Source organism: Petromyzon marinus, chromosome 1, assembly GCF_048934315.1.
Source record: "Petromyzon marinus isolate PM22_M1 ecotype Great Lakes invasive population chromosome 1, UKy_Petmar_22M1.pri1.0, whole genome shotgun sequence".
Classification (NCBI taxonomy): domain Eukaryota; kingdom Metazoa; phylum Chordata; class Hyperoartia; order Petromyzontiformes; family Petromyzontidae; genus Petromyzon; species Petromyzon marinus.
This window is the reverse complement of record NC_133667.1, coordinates 8509870-8533222: the sequence shown is the minus strand read 5'-3', so window position 1 is coordinate 8533222 and position 23353 is coordinate 8509870. Positions and strand designations below refer to the sequence as shown.

Here is a 23353-nt window from a genome sequence, read left to right as displayed (position 1 = left end):
CTTTATCTCTCGTCACTTTATCTCTCGTCACTTTATCACTCGTCACTTTATCTCTCGTCACTTTATCTCTCGTCACTTTATCTCTCATCACTTTATCTCTCATCACTTTATCTCTCGTCACTTTATCTCTCATCACTTTATCTCTCATCACTTTATCTCTCATCACTTTATCTCTCATCACTTTATCTCTCGTCACTTTATCTCTCATCATTTTATCTCTCATCACTTTATCTCTCATCACATTATCTCTCATCACTTTATCTCTCATCACTTTGTCTCTCATCAATTTATCTCTCATCACTTTATCTCTCGTCACTGTATCTCTCATCACTTTATCTCTCATCACTTTACCTCTCATCACTTTATCTCTCACCACTTTATCTCTCATCACTTTATCTCTTATCACATTATCTCTCCTTACTTTATCTCTCATCACTTTGTGTCTCATCACATTATCTCTCATCACTTTATCTCTCACCACTTTATCTCTCATCACTTTATCTCTCATCACATTATCTCTCATCACTTTATCTCTCATCACTTTATCTCTCTTCACTTTATCTCTCATCACTTTATCTCTCATCACTTTATCTCTCATCACTTTATCTCTCATCACATTATCTCTCATCACTTTATCTCTCATCACATTGTCTCTCATCACTTTATCTCTCATCACTTATCTCTCACTACAGTATCTCTCTTTACTTTGTCTCTCATCACTTTATTTCACCACTTTCTTTCTCTCTCTCTCTCGATATAATCGTGTAGAGTTCCAGATGCGATTCGTGGGTAGCCAAAAATCGCGGAATAGTAAGTCGGTGAATAACTATGGAATAATGTAATCCGCCTAGAACTTGCGCAAAAGCTGTTCCATCGCTCTATCTCCACACGGTAGAGGCCCTCTCAGGCGCGTACCCTCATTTGGTTGCCAGAGTCGGTGTACGAGGAGGGATATCATCCAAAGATCTATGCGGTTGGATTGCAAATCTACACGCTGCACTGCCTTACCTGTGGGTGTGCAGGAGATATGCTACCCGCACGCTGGTGTGCCGTCGAGGCGTTCACTACCAAAGTCTGGACGTCCAAGTGTGACTCCTGGTCTTTCGGGGTGCTGCTCTTCGAGATTTACACGGACGGCACCCTCCCTTACAAAGGTTCAAATGGCCCGCGCCAATTCACGGCACCCCACAGTCAATTGAATAATCGCCGCGTTTTAGAACAATGATTTACTGCTGCAATTAATTACGTCATCTGAAAATTTCATCGCATCATTTGCCGTTTCACGTTTTTTGTTTTTTTACGCCTCATCTCTACTCTGTTACTTACTCCGTCATGTTGAAGGTACGATTAGCGTATAACGTGCATAATTATTTATGTATACGTAATGAATATATCACGAGCGTACAAATCGATTTCGCTACTTGCCTAACTGTTTGTTTGCCTAACCGTGCAGTGTTGTTGTCCTGCCCCCAGACCTCCGATGAGCACGGTTGACTGTGTATGGTGCCCACCTCTTGACCGCGATCTTTTTTTTAATAACCGTGCTCTCCGACGGGTATAAAACTGTGACGGCGTCTGCTCCGTGTCCTCCATTGTTTACCCCCCCCCACCCGATCTCCTGCCCCCCCGACCCCACCACCCCTGTAGGGAAGACGCACAGGGAGGTGGTGCAGCTGCTGAAGCAGGGAACCCGCCTACCCCGTCCAAGCGTCTGCCCTGATGCCGTGCACCGCGTCATGTCCTCCTGCTGGCATGAGGACCCACTGACGCGTCCCGACTTTGGCGAGATGTACACCTCCCTGAGCTCACTCATCCGGGCCTAAGCTCCACTTTCGGGTTGACACCTTTTTCACTGTAATCCAAGCCTGGTACAGAGGATGTCGTGTGTTTAATCCCGACCCTGATGGCCGTATAGTTGAAGTTTGCATGTTCTCTCTCGCTCCCCGCATTCGCGTTAATTTTTCTCTGGGTCCTCCGGTTTTTCCCTCCGCATTTAAAACCACGCGTTTAGAGTACTTACCTGCTTTAAGACCGGGAGCAAGCGAGGGATTTACCATTCTGGCGAATTGCCCGATGATGCTGGATGTAATTACCAGCGAAACGTCGTACTCAAACTGTAAATGTTGTGGATTCACTCTTCAACACACTGATGGGCTAAAGTAGTGAATTATTTGTCTTTTGTCAACGTGACACTTTTTTTTGCTGATTGGCCGTGTCGGGTGGTGGAGGGTTACGACACATTTATAAATAACGCGATCTAACCCAAAACCCTTTATTATGAATAATATTGGTCGCGAAAGCCTATGTGTTAAACTACTTACCTGCTATGAATTTCCACGCGATAAGCCACTTCGTTGAACCGTCAAATGTGGCCAGGTTACTTCTGGGGAAAAAAAGAGCTTTATAGCTCAGTGAGCCCTACCTGATCAAAATTAAAAAAAATATAGTTTTTAATAGATGTTGGGTTTCATTCCGGGTTTCAGCCGCTTATGATTAAATCAGGGTCTCAAGTCCTCTTCTTGCATGCGTCATCAGAGGTCAATATCCCAATCGCTTGACTGCTTTATTTTTGTACACGAGCGAGTTTAAGTGATTTCTCTGAGCATGCATGGTTAACAAGGGATAGAATAAGTGGTGCGTTTTCAAAACAACGTTACTGATGCAGGTGCATGCTACCACAGAAGGAGGGGGTATTCTCCGTGGATAATTTAGATTTCATCACGTTACTTAAGTCGGGTGATCGTGGAGTGCTCCTCCTCTTCGAATTATGAGCTGTGTAACCTTTCCCAGGCTGGCATCCTTGCTCGCAAGCTTCACGAATCATAATTGGAAAATGAATTGAGAGGGACAGATTCACGTTGATTATAATGCACAACAAATAAGTCGTACTGCAGCTGCAGTGTGCACACTAGTCCTTTGTGTAGACACATTAACAAATTAGCTGCCGGACATCACATTAATTATTTTTTATGTTAATATAACTAAACTATATATAGTTACATTAAGCAACTTGCATTTCGATTAGCTATAAAGTGGATGACGTTGGAATATATATTCGGCGTTGATCCATAGTCTGCTACGAACTCATAGTTGTATAGTTGTTCGTAAAGTGAGGAATGATTCGAGAGTTGAAAGTTCGTGTTAAGCCCGATGTGCGAGTGACTTCAATAGTGTGCTTCAAGAGATATGTTGCCTTGTGAAATGAGACGCCCCGTTCTTTATTCACCTCTGCGTGTTATTCCATTCGTCTTGGGAACTGGCTCGCATATTAATGAATGCTCCCTCCCATTTCGAATGGAGTCTGTATCATTATTCGATGCTGCATCGAAAAAGTACAAGGGTGACTTTTTTTTCACGGAATAATAAGGTCGCGCTCGTTGCCAATTGCTCGCCGAAAATGACCCACAATGCCTTTCTTATCTCGTCATGGAGCATAAACTACCGCGCAAACGCCGGTCAACCTCGCAGCAGCGGCTTGTGGCTCGCCGTCAAACAAATGCGGTCACCGAATCACGCACTTTCAGATGCTGCTTCTGCGGCCGTCGAAACGTAGTGAGAATTTTATTGTTTTATGTATATTTTATTATTTTGTTGCTTACCTTCAACGTGACTTTACCGAAAGAACCAAGAATATGAATCACTGCAGTCACGAAAGCTTTAAATCAAAACTCTTCTTTTGATAAGTGCATTTTGTTTTTAGTTTGTTGCCCTTCTCCCGCACCTCCGATTAGCGCGGTTGGCTACGTACGGTGTGAAAGAAGTTCAACATACGTACGATTAACAATGTGTGTCTCCTGGTGACACTGAGCCCGAGGGTCTATCAAGGCTTTTTTTTTTAAAGAATGAATCCCACATTGTTGTAAAGGATGTATCCTTTTGACAGAGCAATTGTAAAGTGCATGCCTTATACTCAACAAGTCGAATCTGAACTGATGTGCTAAAACACTCCCCCGTTAGTTGCGATGGATACATTCCGGAGATGCTCGTGAATAGTTACTTTTCCGCATAATGATTTTGGGCTACGGAAACCCATAACTTGAAAAAAATTCCTTAAGTAAATGCATAAATAAGCTGTTTAATACGTGAAAATTATGCACCTCTCATCTCCTTATCTCATCACTTCATGTCATCATTTTATCTCACCACTCATCACTTTCTCACCAAACTGAAACCTTTAACAAGGAATCATGTCACTGCGTTAATCACAATACTTGTGGTCAGTATGCAAGCAAAAAAGCGTACTCTGATAATATGATGCATTGTCTTTGAAACTGATTGGTCCACACCAGAGGCAGATTTCTTTGAGCCTCGTCTCAAAACGATGTTAGACCAGAGGACGCCAATTTTTTCATCAGGTAAGGCACACTGAGCTATATAGCTATTTTTCAAAAGCAACCGGTCACAAATTACAGCTGAAAGAATTGGCTTACCACATGCGACTTTATCGTGGCCAAATACTCTCTGCGCGTGCTTTTTTTTACGTGGAGGGAAAAAACCGGAGGACCTGGAGAAAAACATACGCAACCACGGGGAGAACATGAAGACGTTTACTTTTAAGAACATTTCTAGATGAGGGGTCTTAAATTGCAATATGGCAAATTGGAATATGCCAATTTAACACTGCATAAAATATTTAATTTACTATGGCTGCATGGTGAATCGTGCAGTATCCAACTATTACTCACTGCTTTGGAGGGCCTTTGTCTTTTAAAACATTTCTTATTATAAATATTTTCGTCTTCGGACCATGTTACTGCAAAATGTGATTTTCTTTTTTCCTTGTGCAACACTGCTGATGCAGTATCGCGTAAGAAAGTTTCATTTCATTTATTAAGAAAGGTTTCTCATCCAGATCTGGCAGAACGGTGGTGAACAGTGGAATGAGAACCTCTAAAATAAATACCTAATTCGCAACCCAATCATCGCACATCCTGGCTTTGACATTCCTCTAAGACACCTGGTGGCGTAACCATCAATCGCACCAGAATCGCATCAACAGGCAGATGCACACATCTCCTTCAACACATTCCTGCGGAGGGAGCTGGTAGGAACGTTGGTCTGCTCGGTCAATGGCCAGGGTCAACGGCGGCGTGGTGTATTCTGCAAATATGCCCGACTGTGAGGGCGGGCACAAGCCGGCGTGAGTAGGTTAAATGTTGAGTTTTATAAGGGCACCACGGGGTGACCAGCGCCTCCCCACCCAGCCCCACCCTCCCCACCCAGCCCCTCCCCACCCTCCCCACCCAGCCCCTCCCCACCCTCCCCTCTCCACCCAGCCCCACCCCTCCCATTTTTGGATGCACGACGGATGGAAAGAATAATCCCTTGTGGGCTGGTGTAACCAGGAGGTTCCTACCCGTGTAGTGGAGTAGGAAGGTGCGTGGTGGAGGCGGCGTGATTACATGATCACACAGACAGTACGGGTTATCTTGCGTCAGCCTGTAGCGAAGGCGAATACAGTGCAGGTTATGTTAGGGCAATTAAGCTGGGAGAGCCGTGGACGGCTGTGATTGGTTGGAGCTGTTGCCAAGGCTAGAGCGGCGCCTAAAGGTCTGGAGGAGAAACAGGTGTACGGTCACGCGGAGTGCCGTTGGGACGCGGACTAATTAATTGGGGGCGTAATGAGAGCGGGGATAAATTGGGGGGTCGGCAATTGGAGAGGGAGAGTTGGAGCTTGGAGAGCTTGGAGAAGGTTGTTGAAGTTGAGGATTTGGAGTTAAGAGTTGAAGGGTGAAGTCGCCGTGTGCAAAGACGCTGTGTGCGAAGACGCTGTGTGCGAAGAAGAGAATAGCCAGCAGTGGAGAGAGCGTAGAGAATAGCCAGCAGTGGAGAGAGCGTAGCGATAGTGGAGCTGAAGAAGAGAATAGCCAGCAGCGGAGAGTGCATAGTGACGGTGATAGCGGTGAACAGAGACGAAGAAGTTAGCGGCGGAGTAAGCGAAGTAATCGTGGGGGAGTGGAGAGACAAAGGCGGCAAGCGAGTCGAGTGAAGCACGGCGAGCGAGCCGTGGCGACCAGGATACTGTGGAATGTGGAGGACATGCTGAGAGTTGTAAATAAAGCGGTGTTCGGAGAAAGACAGAAGTTGTCCGAGTGAAATCGAACACTACACCAGTATAAATGGAAATGAAAGACAAGACACAGTCGTATGAATGCAGAAATGCAACCCAAACTATACATCACATGGTAATCAACTGTATTATGTGCTCCTTCCATGGAGAGGAATAGCAAAACTACAACAAACTCTCTGCTGAAGCCCTCATGTTAAGTTAGCAGACCACGTCATTGACATCTAGCACCTTAACATAATGCCATACGCAATAAGAACCTGTACATTTCATTAAAAAAGAAGAAACGTTCTCGATTTTTCATCCTGACAATCCAGTGTTAAAATCAGAGTGCCTGGAGAAACCCATTAATGCCTGCAAAGGACTAACACCCAAAACTCTGCGTAGATACATCAGCCTGCCTGATGCCCTGCATTCGACAGATAACAATATAATGAAGTAGAATGCAGCTCAGGATCGTGAGAGAGACCACACCCTTGGCGAGGACTTCGTCCAACATGGCTGATGCTGCTGCTCTTTCGTATGGCTGATGTAAATGACAGCAACAACTACAATTTCACATTCAGGTGGTCAAGCGCAGATAACCGCGTCAGGAGTAGCAGAGTGTATTGCTGTGATATCTTCTGAGTTCGTGGAGATGGCATTGCATCTTTAAATGTTGCATGGTCTGTTTTAATGACCACAGTCGCACACTAGAGAGTTTTAAATTTGTGCATCAGGTATCCGCATCTGCCATAGTTTGTGATGATACGGTTTAGGGTGGATCGTGAGCTTCGGAGAAGATCAAACCCAGGGATATTCTGTGTTTAGTCTTTAACAAGGTGTTCGTTTATGAGTTCTTTTTAACTCCATTCAGCTCTCCAAGCTTCATCGGGGTTGAACTCGCATTGCTGAAGGTTAAGCGCGTGGGTCCAAAATAGCTTTCGTGACTTCGAGCGACGTTTATTGATTTCCTGACGAATGGGAAGGCGACTGTAATCCCTCGATTTGCAGGACTTCCCGGAGGGTTTGCAGCATCGTGGCGGGTGGGTGGGGGAGATATTTTTGACAGCGCAGGCAGCCCAGGGTGTTGGGGGTCGACTTGAGGCTCCCAGTGATACACTACATTGCTGTGTTCAGTTGGACATCAACAAGTCGATTGTGACTACTTCTCGTCTATGCTGGTGCACAGTATTATGTGAAGCTGGACCATGTGGTTAGCTTATGGTCCAGCTTCACTCTGAGATTCCGTTGCAATGGGGTCGTGTCGCACAGTGTTCTCTAAGGTCACTTTCAGAGTGTGCTGGGTGCTTCTGTTATCAAGATGGCATAGTGACTTATTACTTTACCGAAAGAACCAAGAATATGAATTGCTGCAGGAACGAAAGTTTTAAGTCAAAATGTAGTGACTTGTTTTGTGGGGAATTTGGCTTGAGCCTCCATATCCAGAAATATTCCCCCATGGAATATTTACTTTATGATAGTTGAGTTGTTGCAGCCCCTTTGGCGTCCATGTACGAGGTGCCTCTGTGGATGTGTAGGCTTTGACTTTAACATAGCTATTTCTACGACCAGTCACAAGCTAATCACTCAGCTATTTCAATGCTAAATTCTCCTGTTTGATATGTAAACCCCTTTGTCAAGGTGCCTCACTTCTCTCAACCAGCTTAAAAGACGCTGCGAATCTTAGCAGCGTTCATTGTAGCTCTGTCGTCCCGACAGGTTTGTTCCTTTCACCTGAAGAAGGCCACTTGTGTTGTGGCCGAAACGTCGTGAGAATTTATTGTTTTATTTTATTATTTTATTCTCATTCTATGTGACTTTACCGAAAGAATCAAAGAAGATTCCCCCATGGTGTTCAACTCTTTGTTCAGACTGGATTCGATTGACTGATTGCATTGCTAGGGCAGGGTCATCCACGCATACAAATTTGTGTGACCCGGTTGGTTTTCCATGTCGCTCATGTAGACGTTGAAGTGCATTTGCGCGAGTACTGAACCTTGTGGCAATCCATTGTTGGGGATCCGAGGTGACCTGGATTTGTTGCCCATATAGACACACGGTCGCCTATTTCTTGTCATAGTTCTCATTAGGCATATTGTTTCGAGGTCGGGAATGGTCCTTGCGAGCTTTAACATGAAGCCGTTAATTCAGACGGTGTCATAAAGCTGATGATAAGTTCACAAAGGCCTGCGCTGATTTCTTCTGGGATGCGGCCTCGATGCGTGTCGCAAAGGCCAAAAGCTTGGTCACAGCAACTGCATCCCAGGCCGAATCACTGACTCTCCAGTGGATGATACGTTCCAGGAGGTTATAGGTCATGCACAGGAGTGATATTGGCCTCTAGCTTCCTGGGTCGTTGATTTGCTTGCCTGGTTTGGTGATGGCAATGGCTATTGCCTCCTGCCATGTTTTTAGGATGCATCATGTTTTCGTGTTTTTTGCTAATGATATAACAACTCTTTCAGGACGTACACCTGTGAGTGAACATTAGATAATTAAAATCTGGCAAATTACTTTATGGAACAGAAATGACTGTCGTCTACTGAATGGAATGTGGCTGAGAGAGTACGTCCACCGAGAAGATGGAGTGATGAAAGCAATGCATGTTACAGACATCGAATGTATTAGCTGCATTAAAGAGGAATTGTAAAACGGCCTTCACACATTACGGTTCACCACACCACTTGCTCTAAGGGCCACATACCACGTGCTCCCAGCCTCATGTACCTCTGCTCCGCCACAAGATCCACGGCGAGGTTGAAGAGTTTTCCTTACCAGCCGTGCCGGCGACTTAATGCCAGGGGAAATTAACGCAGCGCATGGCCTCTGCCTGCCATGGTTATGTCCACTGTAGCGTACACCTCCTCAAGCGACCCGCCACGCACACAATGTCAAACACCGCACTCGGATAACATTTTAACTGTTTTTATTGTCATAATCGTCGAACTCACGCCCATGTTTTATCACGGGGCCCGGGGGCGTCCATCTAACACCCAGCTTTGCCAATTCTCTCTCACGCATGGGAAACCCGTGGCCAGGTCACGCGATAGGTTGCCGGGATGAATACCCAGGCAGAGAGGTTCGGTTTGTGAGTTCCAGTTGACCTAAGGGCTAGCCGAGGTGTGTGTGTGTGTGTGCAGGTGGTGTGTGAGTGTAGTGTGTGTGGGTGAGGTGGGTGTGTGTGTGGGGTGTGTGCAAGTGGTGTGTTGTTGTATATGAGCCTTTTCCAAAATTTATATTAACAATAATATTTTCCGTTATATATCAAATTTTTTTTAACAAACGAAAAAAAAATAATCACAAAACCCCATAAGCCAGGCACACGAAAAACCAGATGTCGATCATAAACAGGCCATTAAGAATAAGCTAAAGTTAGCGGTCCTCGCGCTCACTCCAATTAAGAACAGGCCACCAGACACATCAGTGAATCCTTATCCAATAATTAATTCGCGATCAAATGATTTTCACCTTTAATACTTTTACTGTTAAAACAAAGCTTGGAGACAAAATACAGAGCCGCATCAAAGGTTTTCGAGAAGGAATGAGACAACGTGCAAACTTGCGAAAGAGTTTAAACAATATCCCAAGCAACCCCGACCACCTTTGTCTCTCTCGCAGCGCGGAGAAGCAGGAACCACACCTTATCACAAGGGGCCATCTGGAGCTAGCCAGGCGGGTTAATGAGAAAGCACACACAACAGCCAGCGAACACGTTTTTAAGTTAAAGAAGTGGCTACACATCAGCCACACATAAAATTACGAATAACGTGTTGACCTTACACGACATTCCATTATAGAACCTTACAGAACCAAGGGATATGGATTCCAACAATCAAGAAACGGACCTCTTAAAACTCAGGTTGAAAATTATTTTTGTTTTTAATAATTCCATCATAACAATGCGAACCTCGGTAAACCGAGAGGGGTGTCGGGAGGACGTAGTTACAAACACGAGTCTTGGCGAACATGGGACCAAATGGTATTTGAGAAATATAAAGTCGAAAGTATAAAGAGATAGGTACTCCCGACCACCTTTGTCTCTCCCGCAGAGCGCGAGAGAGGAATTTCACGCCAGGGCAAACAGATCGTTATCGCAGGAACCATTTTCCACACACGTGACTTAATAGTGGCCCCACCCCACCCTGCACACGGGCAGCAAAAGAGCGAGCGAGCTTTAAGTTAAATAAACCGCCACACATTTATATATGATAAGACACACAGAGTGACTAATATTAATAAACTAAGTAAGAGCCAAGGTAACGGGGTGGATTAGGCTGTTAGAATGTGGAGTCGAAATGATATTTGAGCGATGTCAACTCAAAGTATAGAGAGATAGAAACCCCGACCACCTTTGTCTCTCCCCGCAGCACGGGATAAGAATATATACTCGAGAGAACATCTTCACTTGGAAATAAATCAAATACTATGAATCACAAGCAGGATCATAACTGTGTATGATAAGATACCAACTGTAATGTGAAATGTCAAACTTTAAAAATCTTAACCATTTCTTTGTGCGTCGGAAACGTGTACGAAAAGGGGGGGGGGGGAACCCGCCCCTCTCTCTGGATGAACAGCGTCGATAGACAGACGCCTTCGAGATGAATCGAAGCGTCTGTTTCCTTGATGGTTTATGGCTTGAGGAAGACCCGAACAGAACCATGTCATAATTGCCACACAGACGCACACACACAGACCACGCCCCCCCCCCCTTCACTGCACAGAGAGAAGAATGTCTTTGAATATAACGGTCAGCGCATTTTCAAAAAGTATAGTTAAGTCAGTCAAGACAGATCAGCGATTCAAGACGTCCACAGGACGAGCAGTCGCATGGAGCGGCTGGCTCCAAGCCTCGCTGAGTAGCGAGGATCGCTGAGTCGCGATGTATCAACAAAAGTGAGTCATACAGCAGTGGAGGAAACCTGCTGTCAGCGAACCAGCACGGGCGCGTTCGCGCATCTTTAAGGAGAAAGAGCGCGGCCAGCAACGCCAAGCAAGAGCGTGCAGCAGCTCAGCCAGCAGTGGAGAGAAACTGCTGTCAGCGAACCAGTACTGGCGCGTTCGCACATCTTCAAGGAGAGGGAGCGCGCGCCAACAGCGTGCCATCAGCACCAGCATCAGCACCAGCGCGTGCCAACAGCGTGCCACCAGCGTGCCACAGCGTGCAACTTCGCGTCACCAGGGCTGAGAGGGCAGCGGCCCCGCACTCAACACCCATCGGCGCGACGACGGCGAGCGTCGTGCTGACTCATCCAGCCAGCGGTGGACAGAAACTGACAAGCCGTTCGTATGCAACCCCTCCCCCACACTCTCCCCCTCACTCCCCCATCACGCCGCAACACACAGGAAACACATTTTGGACACCAGAGATGCTAACCTCGGCGTCTGCTTTACGCAAAGAATTGAACCAGTGATAAAGAAGACACACGATACGCATATCGAGATAATCAAGAAGGGTTGCCACTCCAAGGTGGTGCATTAAAAATCTATTCATAATGAAAAATACTGCTATCATTGAGTTGCATAATAACGAATCGTCCTTCTGTTAACGTGATAAGAATTGACTTTAAGGTCTATGAATGGATGTGGTACTGTGTGGGCAATGTTTAAACACGAATTTACATATTATAAGGTTAAGGTTTTTATAGAATAGTTGCATGTTTTAATTTCTCTCAACAACCAATCGATTGCGTTACGCGTCGGGAATTAACCACAGGTGCCGTTATCAAAGTGAAACAACGCAATCGTGATGGTATCATATTAACGCTGTGTTGAAATTCAAAAATCCCGAGATTGAGTTTTCATGTTATCCAAAAATTAAAGTTAGCTAGAAAATAAAATTGATTAAAGCAGAAGTTTGTGTGATTCTTCCTGAAATTCTGCGTAATATTGTTCTGCGTATGAGATCTGAATCCTGGGGACCTATCATAAGCACACTATCACCACACATAATCCACTGCATACGATTAATTGCGTTGTTCCAATTAATAACCAACCTTCGTCACCGAGGCTCGACCTGATATTCCATATCGACCTACATTATCATAACCACGCCCACTCGCATAAATTAATACGATTATCTCTCGAATCAGCATAATTTATGTGCATTTTACACTAATTAACATAATTTCGGATAAATTATGAAGATTTAAAATTTCATAAAATTTTCATTATTTTAATCAATTTTAATAACACCTATATATATACAACAGTGTGAGTGTAGTGTGTGTGGGTGAGGTGGGTGTGTGGTGTGTGTGTGGGGTGTGTGCGCGGGGCGTGTGCGCGGGGCGTGTGGGGCGTGCGCATGGGGCGTGTGGGGTGTGTGGAGTGTGTGAGGCGTGTGCGCGGGGCGTGTGCATGGAGTTTGTGCGCGGGGTGTGTGGGGTGTGTGGGGCGTGTGGGGCGTGTGGGGCGTGGGGCGTGCATGGGGTATGTGCGTGCGTGGTGTACGCAGGGTGTGTGCGTGTGGGGCGTGCATGGGGTGTGTGCGCAGGGTGTGCGTGGGGCGTGCGGGACGTGTGTGGGTGTGGGGTGTGTGTGCGTGGTGTGTGTGTGCGTGTGGGGTGTGTGTGTGTGGGGTGTGTGTGCGTGGTGTGTGTGTGCGTGGTGTGTGTAGAGGTGGTCTGGTAGGCGGTTCCAGGATGGCCACGTCTTGGGGTCCAGGGTCAGGTGTCCGCCTCCTCCACTCCGGTTGACGTCATCCCCCAGTGACGTCACCTGTATTGGGCACAAACCCAGGCGAGGCAAGGTTTATCAAGGGCCAGAGCACCCGAGACGAAGCAAGGTGTGTCGCTCGTGTGCCCTGTGCTTTGACCCCACTGACCCGAGCTTGATTCCCGCTCACGGCCAACACTGGTGACGATTATATGAACTGGTCGTGGGCCTCCCCTAGATCAACTCAGCCTTATACAAGCACCCGATGAAATGTATGATAATTGTGGTGGCGGCCACCCACCTTGTGACGTGCCGTGCCAGCCTTCATAGGTGCTCTCTCACAGCACTTGCCCCCATCAATCTGTTAATTCTAATATGGGAGATCTTTGTCTAGGTGCGAACCGGTTCTGTGATGGAGTCTTCATTCGTCCACACCGCAGCTGCAGCCGCAGCAGCAGCAGTTGCGGATGAAGCTGAAAAATGCCCGGAATATCTTTCGCACGCCGGCAAATCCCCGCACACGTCTCCTTCCTGACATCCTTCTTGAAATGCCGGTGACTTCTTTCTCCTTCTCATCATTGCCGTGATCTTTCTTGCTGGGAGAGAGTGTGGGAGCCAGCCTGGAAGAGAGACACGCGTTTGATCGTCATGCCTCGTCCGCCTGTCACACATTCCTAGGTGTGCTTGCCTACTGCAGGGCGATCCAGATGTCTCGTGACCCCCCATTTAATCACCAAAGATTCATCGTTTTGCCATACCAATGGGTGTGAAGACATAAATGAATAATTACTGCTCAACTAATTGGGGTTCACAAGACACCTGGGCCACCGTGTGCAATGCAACTCGACGGTCAAAGCATTTCCACGCTGAAAACGAGCAGCAGGGCCAGTGGTGAAAACTGAACATTCGCAGGACAGGGGCCAATCTATGTTGGAGGACCAATGTCGCAGTTTACAATTTGGAATCACGTCAGCAGAAAATTGCGGTCGTGTCTCAAGATGCCGCATGAAACGGAGGGACCAGGGAGTGGAGCACTTACGAGAGAACCAACGGGCTGGATGGAGCACATTCAAAATTTGGGATTTATATTTTTCCACGATAGAAAACAAAAGGCTGATAGGAGATTAGATATTGGCCATTTGAGATGTATTGCTACATGAGGAATACTGGCACCCAAAGTGGACTAAAAAGAGTGACCAACGTCGAAGTAACGAAAAAAAGGTTGCACGTGGAAGGAGTCCTCGTGAAGCAGGCATTGGTGAGAAGGAAGCTGGCACGATTTGGACACGTTTAGCATAGGCAACAGGCAAATCAAAAGCGTGTTGCTTGGGAAAATGGAAGGAACTGAAAAGAGACCTAACAGAGAATGGCTTTGGTGCCAGAAAGAGATGCGCTGCTTGAGCATATTGGCACGAGACAGAGGAAAGTTGAAACAAGTGGTGAAATGTGAAGTGGACACCTACAGGCTATCTACCCATGGTTCGTGCTGATGATAATAAATAAAATGGATGATGGGGGTGATGAAATATTTACCGAAATATCCTCTGGATAATTGTGTAGGTAACATTTTTGTTAATTTTCATAAAAATGTTAGCTTATACCAATATAGGACCCCTAAAATACAGAATCCTAATGTTTATCATTTCCAAAACAGATATTTTGTCTTTTCGGATACAGAATGTTTATCTTGGTGGTGGTAGTTTGACTGAAAGATGTATGTGTATTACCCATACATCATGGACTGTATTATCACTTCGTGGGAAATCAGCAGTGGATGTTTTAAGGAGATATAGGTACAGTAAAACCTTGGATTGCGAGCATAATTCGTTCCAGAGACGTGCTTGTAATCCAAAGCACTCGTATATCAAAGCACTCGTATATCAGTTGTGATCACGTGACGCTCGGCAGACAAAGCGTATACGTACTACTACTCGTATTGCAAGACCTCGCTCGTTTATCAAATTAATATTCACTTTAAAATTTTTGCTCGTCTTGTAATACACTCGCAGACCAAGTCACTCGCAATCCAAGGTTTTACTGTACGTGGAATTTCCACCAGTGGGTTAGGCTTAATGACGGAGGTGAAAATTGCCTAATGCTCATTTAAACAGGTACACACTTGGTTGTGGCTTAACGATAGCACAACCAACAAAAACATCCTTAATCATGCGCTTGCATGGGGAGACTCACTGTTGGCTCCTGACTGTCACAAATTCTTCAACACTGCATCCCTCGGGAGGCACGGATTCCGGGATCCCATGGGACTGAGAGTTGTCGTCCGACAGTTGTGACTCTGCTGGGGCTGGGTCCGCGTTGAGTGCCTGTGGGTCCGCGTTGAGTGCCTGTGGGTCTGCGTTGAGTGCCTGTGGGTCCGCGTTGAGTGCCTGTGGGTCCGCGTTGAGTGCCTGTGGGTCTGCGTTGAGTGCCTGTGGGTCTGCGTTGAGTGCCTGTGGGTCCGCGTTGAGTGCCTGTGGGCCCGCGTTGAGTGCCTGTGGGTCCGCGTTGAGTGCCTGTGGGGCCGCTGCCTGGCCAAGGGGAACGTCGACGCTTGGCACTGCAGCGCTGCCCTGCGCCTTCTCGCTGCCCCTCACCCAGTCGTGCTCCAAGGCCTGCTCCGGTGTGAGCCGGAGTGCGGGGTCCCACCTGCCAACATGCACGCGGGGGATCGTCAGGGCCCCATTGTCCACATTTATTCTGCTCATGAGGAGGGGGTTGAGGCACACCCAATGAATTGCCAACCGTATCCTCCGTAGCATGCGTGTACAGTGTGTTCTCCAATAATGCGGCAGCTGCGTTCCTGAAGAACACCGTATTATGGAAACAAATCGCGCTGCTATAAATAATGTAGGTGAAAGCAAAGTCCGCGATAACGCATTAGATGCGTACGCAGGCTGAACAACGACCGAGGCATGTGGGCAGCATTTAGAAGCATCCAGCAGCATCCCGCCTTTCGTGACGCTACGCCGAGGCAGCCGTACAACCACTGATTCCTATTAGCGTGACGTATCTCGGTTCACTCAGTCGCGTTATATCCGATTCGCATCGGCGTTGTAAAAATAAAGCGTTCCCAAATACATCCGTCACGTAATATCCAATTCGCGTTGCGAAAACACGTGTTATAGGAGAACAAACTTCATGTCGGACTTCTTTAGAACCGTACGCAGCCAACCGCGCTAATCGGGAGGTGTGGGGGACGGACAACAATCTAAACACGAAGGCAATTCTAAAGAAATGGGTTTTAAATCAACATTTCAAAGTGCACAGCTCCAATGGCTTCACGATAATTGGGCTAATTAATTTTAAGAAATGTACAAAAGCGAGAAACGTTGCTCTGATATGACAAAGTGCGCAACAGGTGATAGTAAAGTTTCATGGAGTCGGGGCTCTTACTCAAGGCAGCCGCGAAGGAAGTTGAGTAACTCCTTGTCATAAGTATCCAGCAGCGACTCCAGGGGTAAACTGCTCGGGACAATGACCTTGCCGTTGACAATTGGGCACCCATTCTTGTCTGTGTTTGTGAGGGAGAGAGGAAAAAAAAGAAGCAAGCGTTGGACGTCAACTATTGTGGACGATTTACGAGAGTGCAAAGACTGACGGAGGTCAGATATTGTACGCTCGAAATGTATTGCTCCAGGATTACTGCTGCATCGAAGCTTGACCCAAAGAGTGACCAACGTCAGGGGCAGAGTCACAGGGGGGGCTGGGGGGGGCTTAGCCCCCCCTGAAATTTTGGGAAAGTCAATAATAGGGATAACCGGATATCCGGCTGCTGCAAAATGCTGCAGGCTGCCCCCTTGTGCTGCCCTGCAGGCTGCCACCTTGTGCTGCCCTGCAGGCTGCTTAAGCGGCAGCCTTTTGAACTTATCGAACTTATTAGCCACATCAACGGCTCCCACCTATTAATAAACTCCACGTTCAAATCCAATAAAATTAGTTGTATAAATTTGTGGCGCCCATTGGAAAACATAAACGCTGGATATCTCAGAATACTGAAGTGAGCCCCCCTCAAAGTCAAAATCCTGGCTCCGCCCCTGACCAACGTAGAAGCAAAGACAGAAGGTTGCACGTAAAACAATTAACGTGATGATGCAGGCAGTGATGAGAATGAAATGGCACTATTTGTCCACACACACGCGTGTAGTAGTAGGATGGAGACACAAATAAGTAACAAAAAATAAAAGTGTTTTTTTCGGGAAAAATTAACGGAACTGGAAAAAATGAAGAAGACCTGCCCAAGAATGGCTTGACGATGGCATCAGTGATTGGTGTCAAAAAGATGTAGCCACTATATTCTTTTGGTTCTTTCTCTCTCCCCATTCGCCCCCTCCCCTTTCCCCCCTCCCCCTCTCTGAGTTATTTAACTGCCCTAACTCTGGCTTCTCTCCCACTTCAGTAAAAATATATTTATTGCTGTGGTTGTCACGCCTGATGACGATTGCTTGTGTTGCAATCTAAACGTCGTGATTTAATCAATTAATTAATATTTTTGTAATTGCTTTTTTCCACACCTACGTGACTTTACCGAAAGAACCAAAAGCATGCGTCCCTGCAGTCGCGAAAACTTCAAATCTAGATTGATGTGGCCACTGCTTGAGAATATTGGCACGAGACAGAGGAAAGTGGAGACATGCCAAAACATGCAGTGGACACCTACGGGATATGTACCCGTGGATCGTGGTGATGATGGTGATGACGATTACATTACAGGGACGCTCGTCTGACAAATGTGACGTCAAAAAATAGCAACCAGCGTTCACTCGACTCACCCATGGTAATGGTCCAGTTGAAATCTGTCAAGATCATTGACATTGGTGGGAGACCCAAGATCTGCGAACATTTGAGATTGCATTCATGAGCTAATTTGACTGCGAGCACAGTTTACATGCAGTATAACTTTTAACATCTACAGTATGAATTGAATGTATTTTGCACAATTACTGCACGTGCTTTTGCTTATCTTAATATGTAAATATGAATTATATGAAAATCAACAAATATCGCCTTCATAACATGGGTCTGTCACAGTGGCAGTCTGTCTGGCATGGTCAGTAAACCCCCAATGTAAACCCCCAATGGTAGCTATTCACATGAAGACGTCCATTCTACATATGTATATTCTACATATATGTATTGGCATCCGGGCACCGTTTTTTTTAAACCAAGGCATGAGTCCAGAGGATGAAGACAGCTCCATGGAATTCCATGAATCGTACATTTAAGTCCGTAACATTCTGTATGCCATTATTAACGAATTCGAGGATATAAGCTATGCCCTGCATTGCAACTAATTCATAACGAATGCGCTTAGAATTTCCTGTTTCAGGCACCTTGATGGCTCGGCCAAGGAAATCCTTGTAGTTGCCGATGAAGAGTCTGCAGCCGAGGAGAATCTCTACAATCACGCAGCCCAGGGACCACATGTCTGCTGCGCATGTCACGAAAGGCAGCAGGAGCGTCTCAGGCGCCATGTATGGCCATGTTCCACAGGGTCCGGTAACTGCTCACCACACGCACATATCGGCGCATTTAAGCACAGGGCATGGCTGGCTATGTGGGCCATGAAAGACGTTCCACATACAAAGTGCAATACGAGAGTACACCCCGACGGTCGCCCATCGGTGGGATAGGCTCCGCCGCTTCAGCCATTAGCCAATCAGGTGGATGGGATCATCTGGGCCATAGTTCATAGGCGGAGCTCAAGGGTGCTCGTGGGGAACCATCTGGAGGGTTCGTAAGGTGGGGGGGGGGAGGGGGGCGTGGCTAGAGGTGGGGCTTGGTGACGCGGAAGAGGGGTTATAAGGCGGAAGCAGGAAGAGGCTCGGGGTCAGTGTGGGCAGTCTGGAAGCAGGGCGACGTCTCGCGCCTCCGGAACGTCGGCGGTCCCGAGGCGGTCCCGGGGCCGCCTCTTCGCGCGCCGTCTGCCAGCGGGGAGCGGGGAGCGAGCCGTGCGCGGGACAGCAACAACTCACACCGCGTGATAGGCGGAGCGAGCGGCGCTTACGTGGGAAGGAACGCGGAGCTGTCCTAGCCGTCAAAGAAATAAATAATAATAATAAAGAAGAAGACACAAGTCCAGTGTCGTCGTCGAAGTGTTTCAGTGCACACACGTTCATTTCATTCTATTTACCGGTCAAGTGGTGCCGCGATAGAGCGCTCGACTCACAGATTGCAAAGTTGTAAATTGAAATCCTGATTAAGAGGCGATAAAGTTAAACACTGAATAAGTGGTTTAAAGTGGTTGCACCATGGGGAAGTGGAATTTCCCCCATTGTCTCAGAGCCACCAATACATGAATGCCACTCTTTGAGATGCTTTGTCTCGCTAGGTTAAGTGAGGACCTACAAATGCACGCGTGACAGCTACATTTGCACCCACTTATGCTCTTTTAGGCTACGTTTCGATGCGGCAGACCCTGGCCCTGTTTAAATACCAACTGCCAGTGCAAAATAGGCTTTTTTGGGGTTACATCGCGTAAGTATAAATGTGTCGTTAAACCCGCCACCTCCAAACACAGCCAATTCGTAAGGTTTGTGAAATAAACAAAACATGCCAATTCAGTGTTTTCCACGGTTGGGAATTGAAAACGTGTTACAGGGAGTGTAGTGTAGTAGAGTCCTAATCACTATTCCACTACTCCAAAGACAAATATTCCCCGTATAGCCTTAACAGGCTGTCGGGGCAAGTGCTGCTAACGAGCACTTATTCAGGCCGGCACGGCAACACAGGAGAGAGGGTGGCCAGCATCATGTCCAGCCGCCTTTGTCTACCCAGTGGCGATGTTTACAAACTGCAAGAGGTACTAATTTGAGGCTGAGTCGACCTAGAGGACGCCCAGGACCGGATCAGGCAATCGTCACTGGTGTTGGTCGTGAGCGAGAATCGAACCCCGTATGCCGAGTTTGAAGCACAGCACGCTAGCCACTACCCTTCCACTCCGCACAAAGACAAAGATCCCCCGTATAGCCTGTAACAGACTGTTGGGGCAAGTGCTGTCAGCGAGCACCAATGAAGGCTGGAATGGCACGAAAAGGACGGGTGGCCAGCACCACGGGAATCGAACTCCGTACGTCAGGTTCATAGCGCAGCGATCTAACCACGACACGACCTCTCCCTACACTATTAACTCCACAGACACACCCAGACACAGGGGAAATCACTTACATGACCTTGTAACTTTGGCACTGACGCCAAAATCAGTGATTCTGATGTTGCCGGTTTTATGGTTTTTGACAAGGATGTTTTCCTGGAAAGAAAAGAAGTTGTGGCTCTTGTCAGAGGTGCTTGATGTGTACAACTTTGAAGCATACAGGACGCAAGGTAACACCACAATTTGCATATCGGTTGAAGGTCGTTCACTCATTCATTTATACCTTAAAAATGTGTCGTTAACGTTGACATTTGTAATTATAGCTGCATCAGTGTTGTCACAATTATTATGAATGTGAATTCGAATATTTAGCAAATAATATGCGGTTCGCTCTCAAGAAAGCAGAGATACGCAATGCCCTGCATTTAAGCAAGCCTCAGCCAAATATTTAGTGCATTTCTGAATTAGAAAATAGCATGCATTTTAAGAGTAGCACAACAAAGAGTCGCGTGGTCTTTGACTTCTATTTTGTGAGTCGCGAGAGTTCGTCCTGACAACCAGTTGGCTCAATGCAATAATACAGAAGGACTGAATGAATGATGCATTTCGGATATTTTGCGTTCACTCACCGGCTTCAGGTCCCCGTGCAAGATGGACTCCTGCTTGAGCTTGACAAGAGCCTTCAGCATGGCCTGAGTGTAGAGCCTGACTCTTGAAAGGGGAAAGTGCTTGGCAATCCTGAGCTGCTTTCTCAGGTCTTGACTACAACAAAAAAAACAGGACATCGTGAATGGTCACTGTAGGTATTTTCCACGTGATCAATGCTTTGGATTGCTTCAATGCGGTTAAGGCTTCTGCTCACGTAAAAAAAAGGCAATTCTCAACTCTGCCAGGGGAATGATGATTAAACATGACCTGCTCATTGGGTTCAGATAAATATAATGGAGCCCCTTGCGACGGTTTGCTGTTCCACATGGTGCATGAATCCTGCTGACGGGCGGGATAGGGCCTTGTGGTAGCTATCAGCTTCATGTGCAGCTTATGTCAGTTCGCAGTTTATTTTATTTCCAATCATTATGCAAACATCTCATGTTAATTGGCTGGGGTTTTTTGCACAATTGTGCCACTCAGCTCAAATGTATCCAGTAAGGCCCAGGGAGCAATTGTAAACAGTTGTGTATAATATTTCTATTTGGAGTTTGAAAGTTTGTCTCCCCTCGTGGTCGCGTGGACATTTTCTTCTGGCTCTTCTGGTTTTTCCCCTCCACATTTAGAAACATGAATTGAGATTAAATGTTGATTTAAAGCTTTCGTGACTGCAGGGATTAATATTCTTGGTTATTTCGGTAAAGTCACCACGTAGAAGGGAAACAATAAAATAATAAAAACACATTTATAAAGAATATATTTTTATTATTTTATTGTTTCTTGGTTCTTTTGGTAAAGTCACGTAGAAGGGCAACAATAAAATAATAAAAATATATTTTATATTTTTTGTTTATAAAAATATATTTTTATTATTTTATTGTTTCCCTTCTACGTGACTTTACCGAAAGAACCAAGAATATTAATTGAGATTATTTATATTATTTTGCTGTGATAAATTCCCAAATGATAAGCCACTTTGTTGTGTGATAATTTGTGGCCAGGTTGCTTCTGAAAAAAAAAGTTAATACTTCAGTAGGCTTTGCCTGGTAGAATGGGGATGGTTTCGTTTTATTTGTATGTGTTTGGGTGATTTTTTATTACATTCATGGCACTTTGCAATACTAGCATGTTTTTGTATTGTTTGTTGTTGTAACGTTCTTACCCGCCCCTACTGGATATATCAGTGACAAAGAACGTTATAGCTCATCGCATTCCTCCAGCGTAAATGCATAATGTAATTCTAATGTGCGTATTTAAAAAGCCACGAGTGTATTTTTTTTTACATGTTAAAAAAGTACCGATATAGCCTTAAAATAAATTGTTAATGCATGCTAACATTTTGATGTAAAGCTTTCGTGACTGCAGTAATTCATATTCTTAGCTCTTTCGGTAAAGTCACGTTGAAGGGAAACAATAAAATAATAAAATATATAAAACAATATTGTTTCCCTTCAACGTGACTTTACCGAAAGAGCTAAGAATATATGCATGCCAACATCTCAATAACCTTGTACGCCACGTAAAAAAACAGAGAATCCTGTGCGAATAGACTAATGTGATGGCGTTGCAGAGATGCGATTTCTTCTCACCCGACAAACTCCAAGACCATCGTAAAATGTCCCCTGAACATGAAGGATTCGTGGAGTCTGATGATGTGGTTGTTTTCTAGATCCGTGGAATCCAGGGCCAGAATTATTTCCGGCTCTTTTTCCACGTCCGTTTGCCAGGTGCTGTGGGAGAAAAAAAAATAATCAACAAGAATAAAATGTGATACTGCATTGGCAGTAGCGCACAAGGTAAAAAAAACAACTCAACAAATTCATTAGTAACACTGACGAAACCTTTTTTGGCAATGGTCCACCTTTTTCTGACCTCTTCTTTGTTATGGAGAGAAACCGTGAACCCATCTCGCCACACTCTTGTTATTGCACGCTTAAGAGGCATGAGGATGTACAAAAACTAGGATGACACCACCAGCAGAGCCCCCGAAGACAAGGCTATATGCTCTAATCCCGATTTGTTCTGCTTTCATGGAAAGTAACACTTGTTAATCATCTCAAAAGTTTTTGTTTGATCTTCGAGACAGTCTGGTCCCTTCACCTGATGAAGGCCGCTTGTACTGTGGCCGAAACGTCGTGATTTTTGTTGTTTTTTTGTTGTTTTATTTTTTACCTACGTGACTTTACCCAATAGAACCAAAGAGTATGGATCCTTGCAGTCACGCAAGCTTCAAATCTAGAATCAAATCTAGAATCTCACAAGTTGTGTTCTAGGCACATATCCAGATATAAATGTGGCTATTTCCATCGTGCAATCTCACCGTATGCAGTGCTGCAGCATTTTCAAGGCCACTTTTTCTTTGGTCTTGTGGTCCAAGCAAAGCAGCACCTGGCCAAAACGCCCTCTGCCAAGTACCTTTAGTATCTGGTAACGGTACGCCAGGTGGTCGTTCTTTTTCTGCGACAAAATAACAGAAGATTTCATTATTCAATGCGCCCTTATTCAGTCATCAATCATTACTCAGTCTTAAAGCGTCGCTCAATCAGTGCCCATTTAGTTATTGTTTTTTAAAATGTTTTGTATCCAAACCGATAGAACAATGTCTGTGATGCTTGTGATGTATTTGCCAGATGCCTCATAGCCCACACTGGACACCACTTGATCATGCTATGTAAAATGTGTCATAGACGGTCTCTCATCTCATGTGCGTATAAGTATTCGCTCATAGATTGGCAGAACGACATTAATTGTGTGTGTTCATCGGTATCCAGCTGAAGCCAACAACTCCATACGAACAATTGTTATCACGTATGCACATTAATGAGGATCTTTTTACAAATTTAACACATAGGCTTTGAACCATTATGATTCATGATTGAATTTTGGGTTATATCGACACGTGTGTAAAATGCCAA

General features: G+C 45.7%; 1 protein-coding gene across 1 annotated transcript; it reads right to left on the bottom strand.

Moving 5' to 3' along the window:
- Nucleotides 1-9909: 9909 nt before the first annotated feature.
- Nucleotides 9910-22922, bottom strand: LOC116943332 (dual specificity tyrosine-phosphorylation-regulated kinase 4-like). The gene is made up of 9 exons (XM_032956184.2): nt 22759-22922; nt 22028-22168; nt 20420-20552; nt 19865-19946; nt 18031-18200; nt 17470-17530; nt 16094-16211; nt 14894-15346; nt 9910-13323 (listed from the first exon to the last, which is right to left on the bottom strand). Exons 1-9 carry the CDS (start codon nt 22920-22922, stop codon nt 13125-13127), a joined length of 1521 nt encoding a protein of 506 aa, XP_032812075.2. The 3' UTR covers nt 9910-13124.
- Nucleotides 22923-23353: the final 431 nt, after the last annotated feature.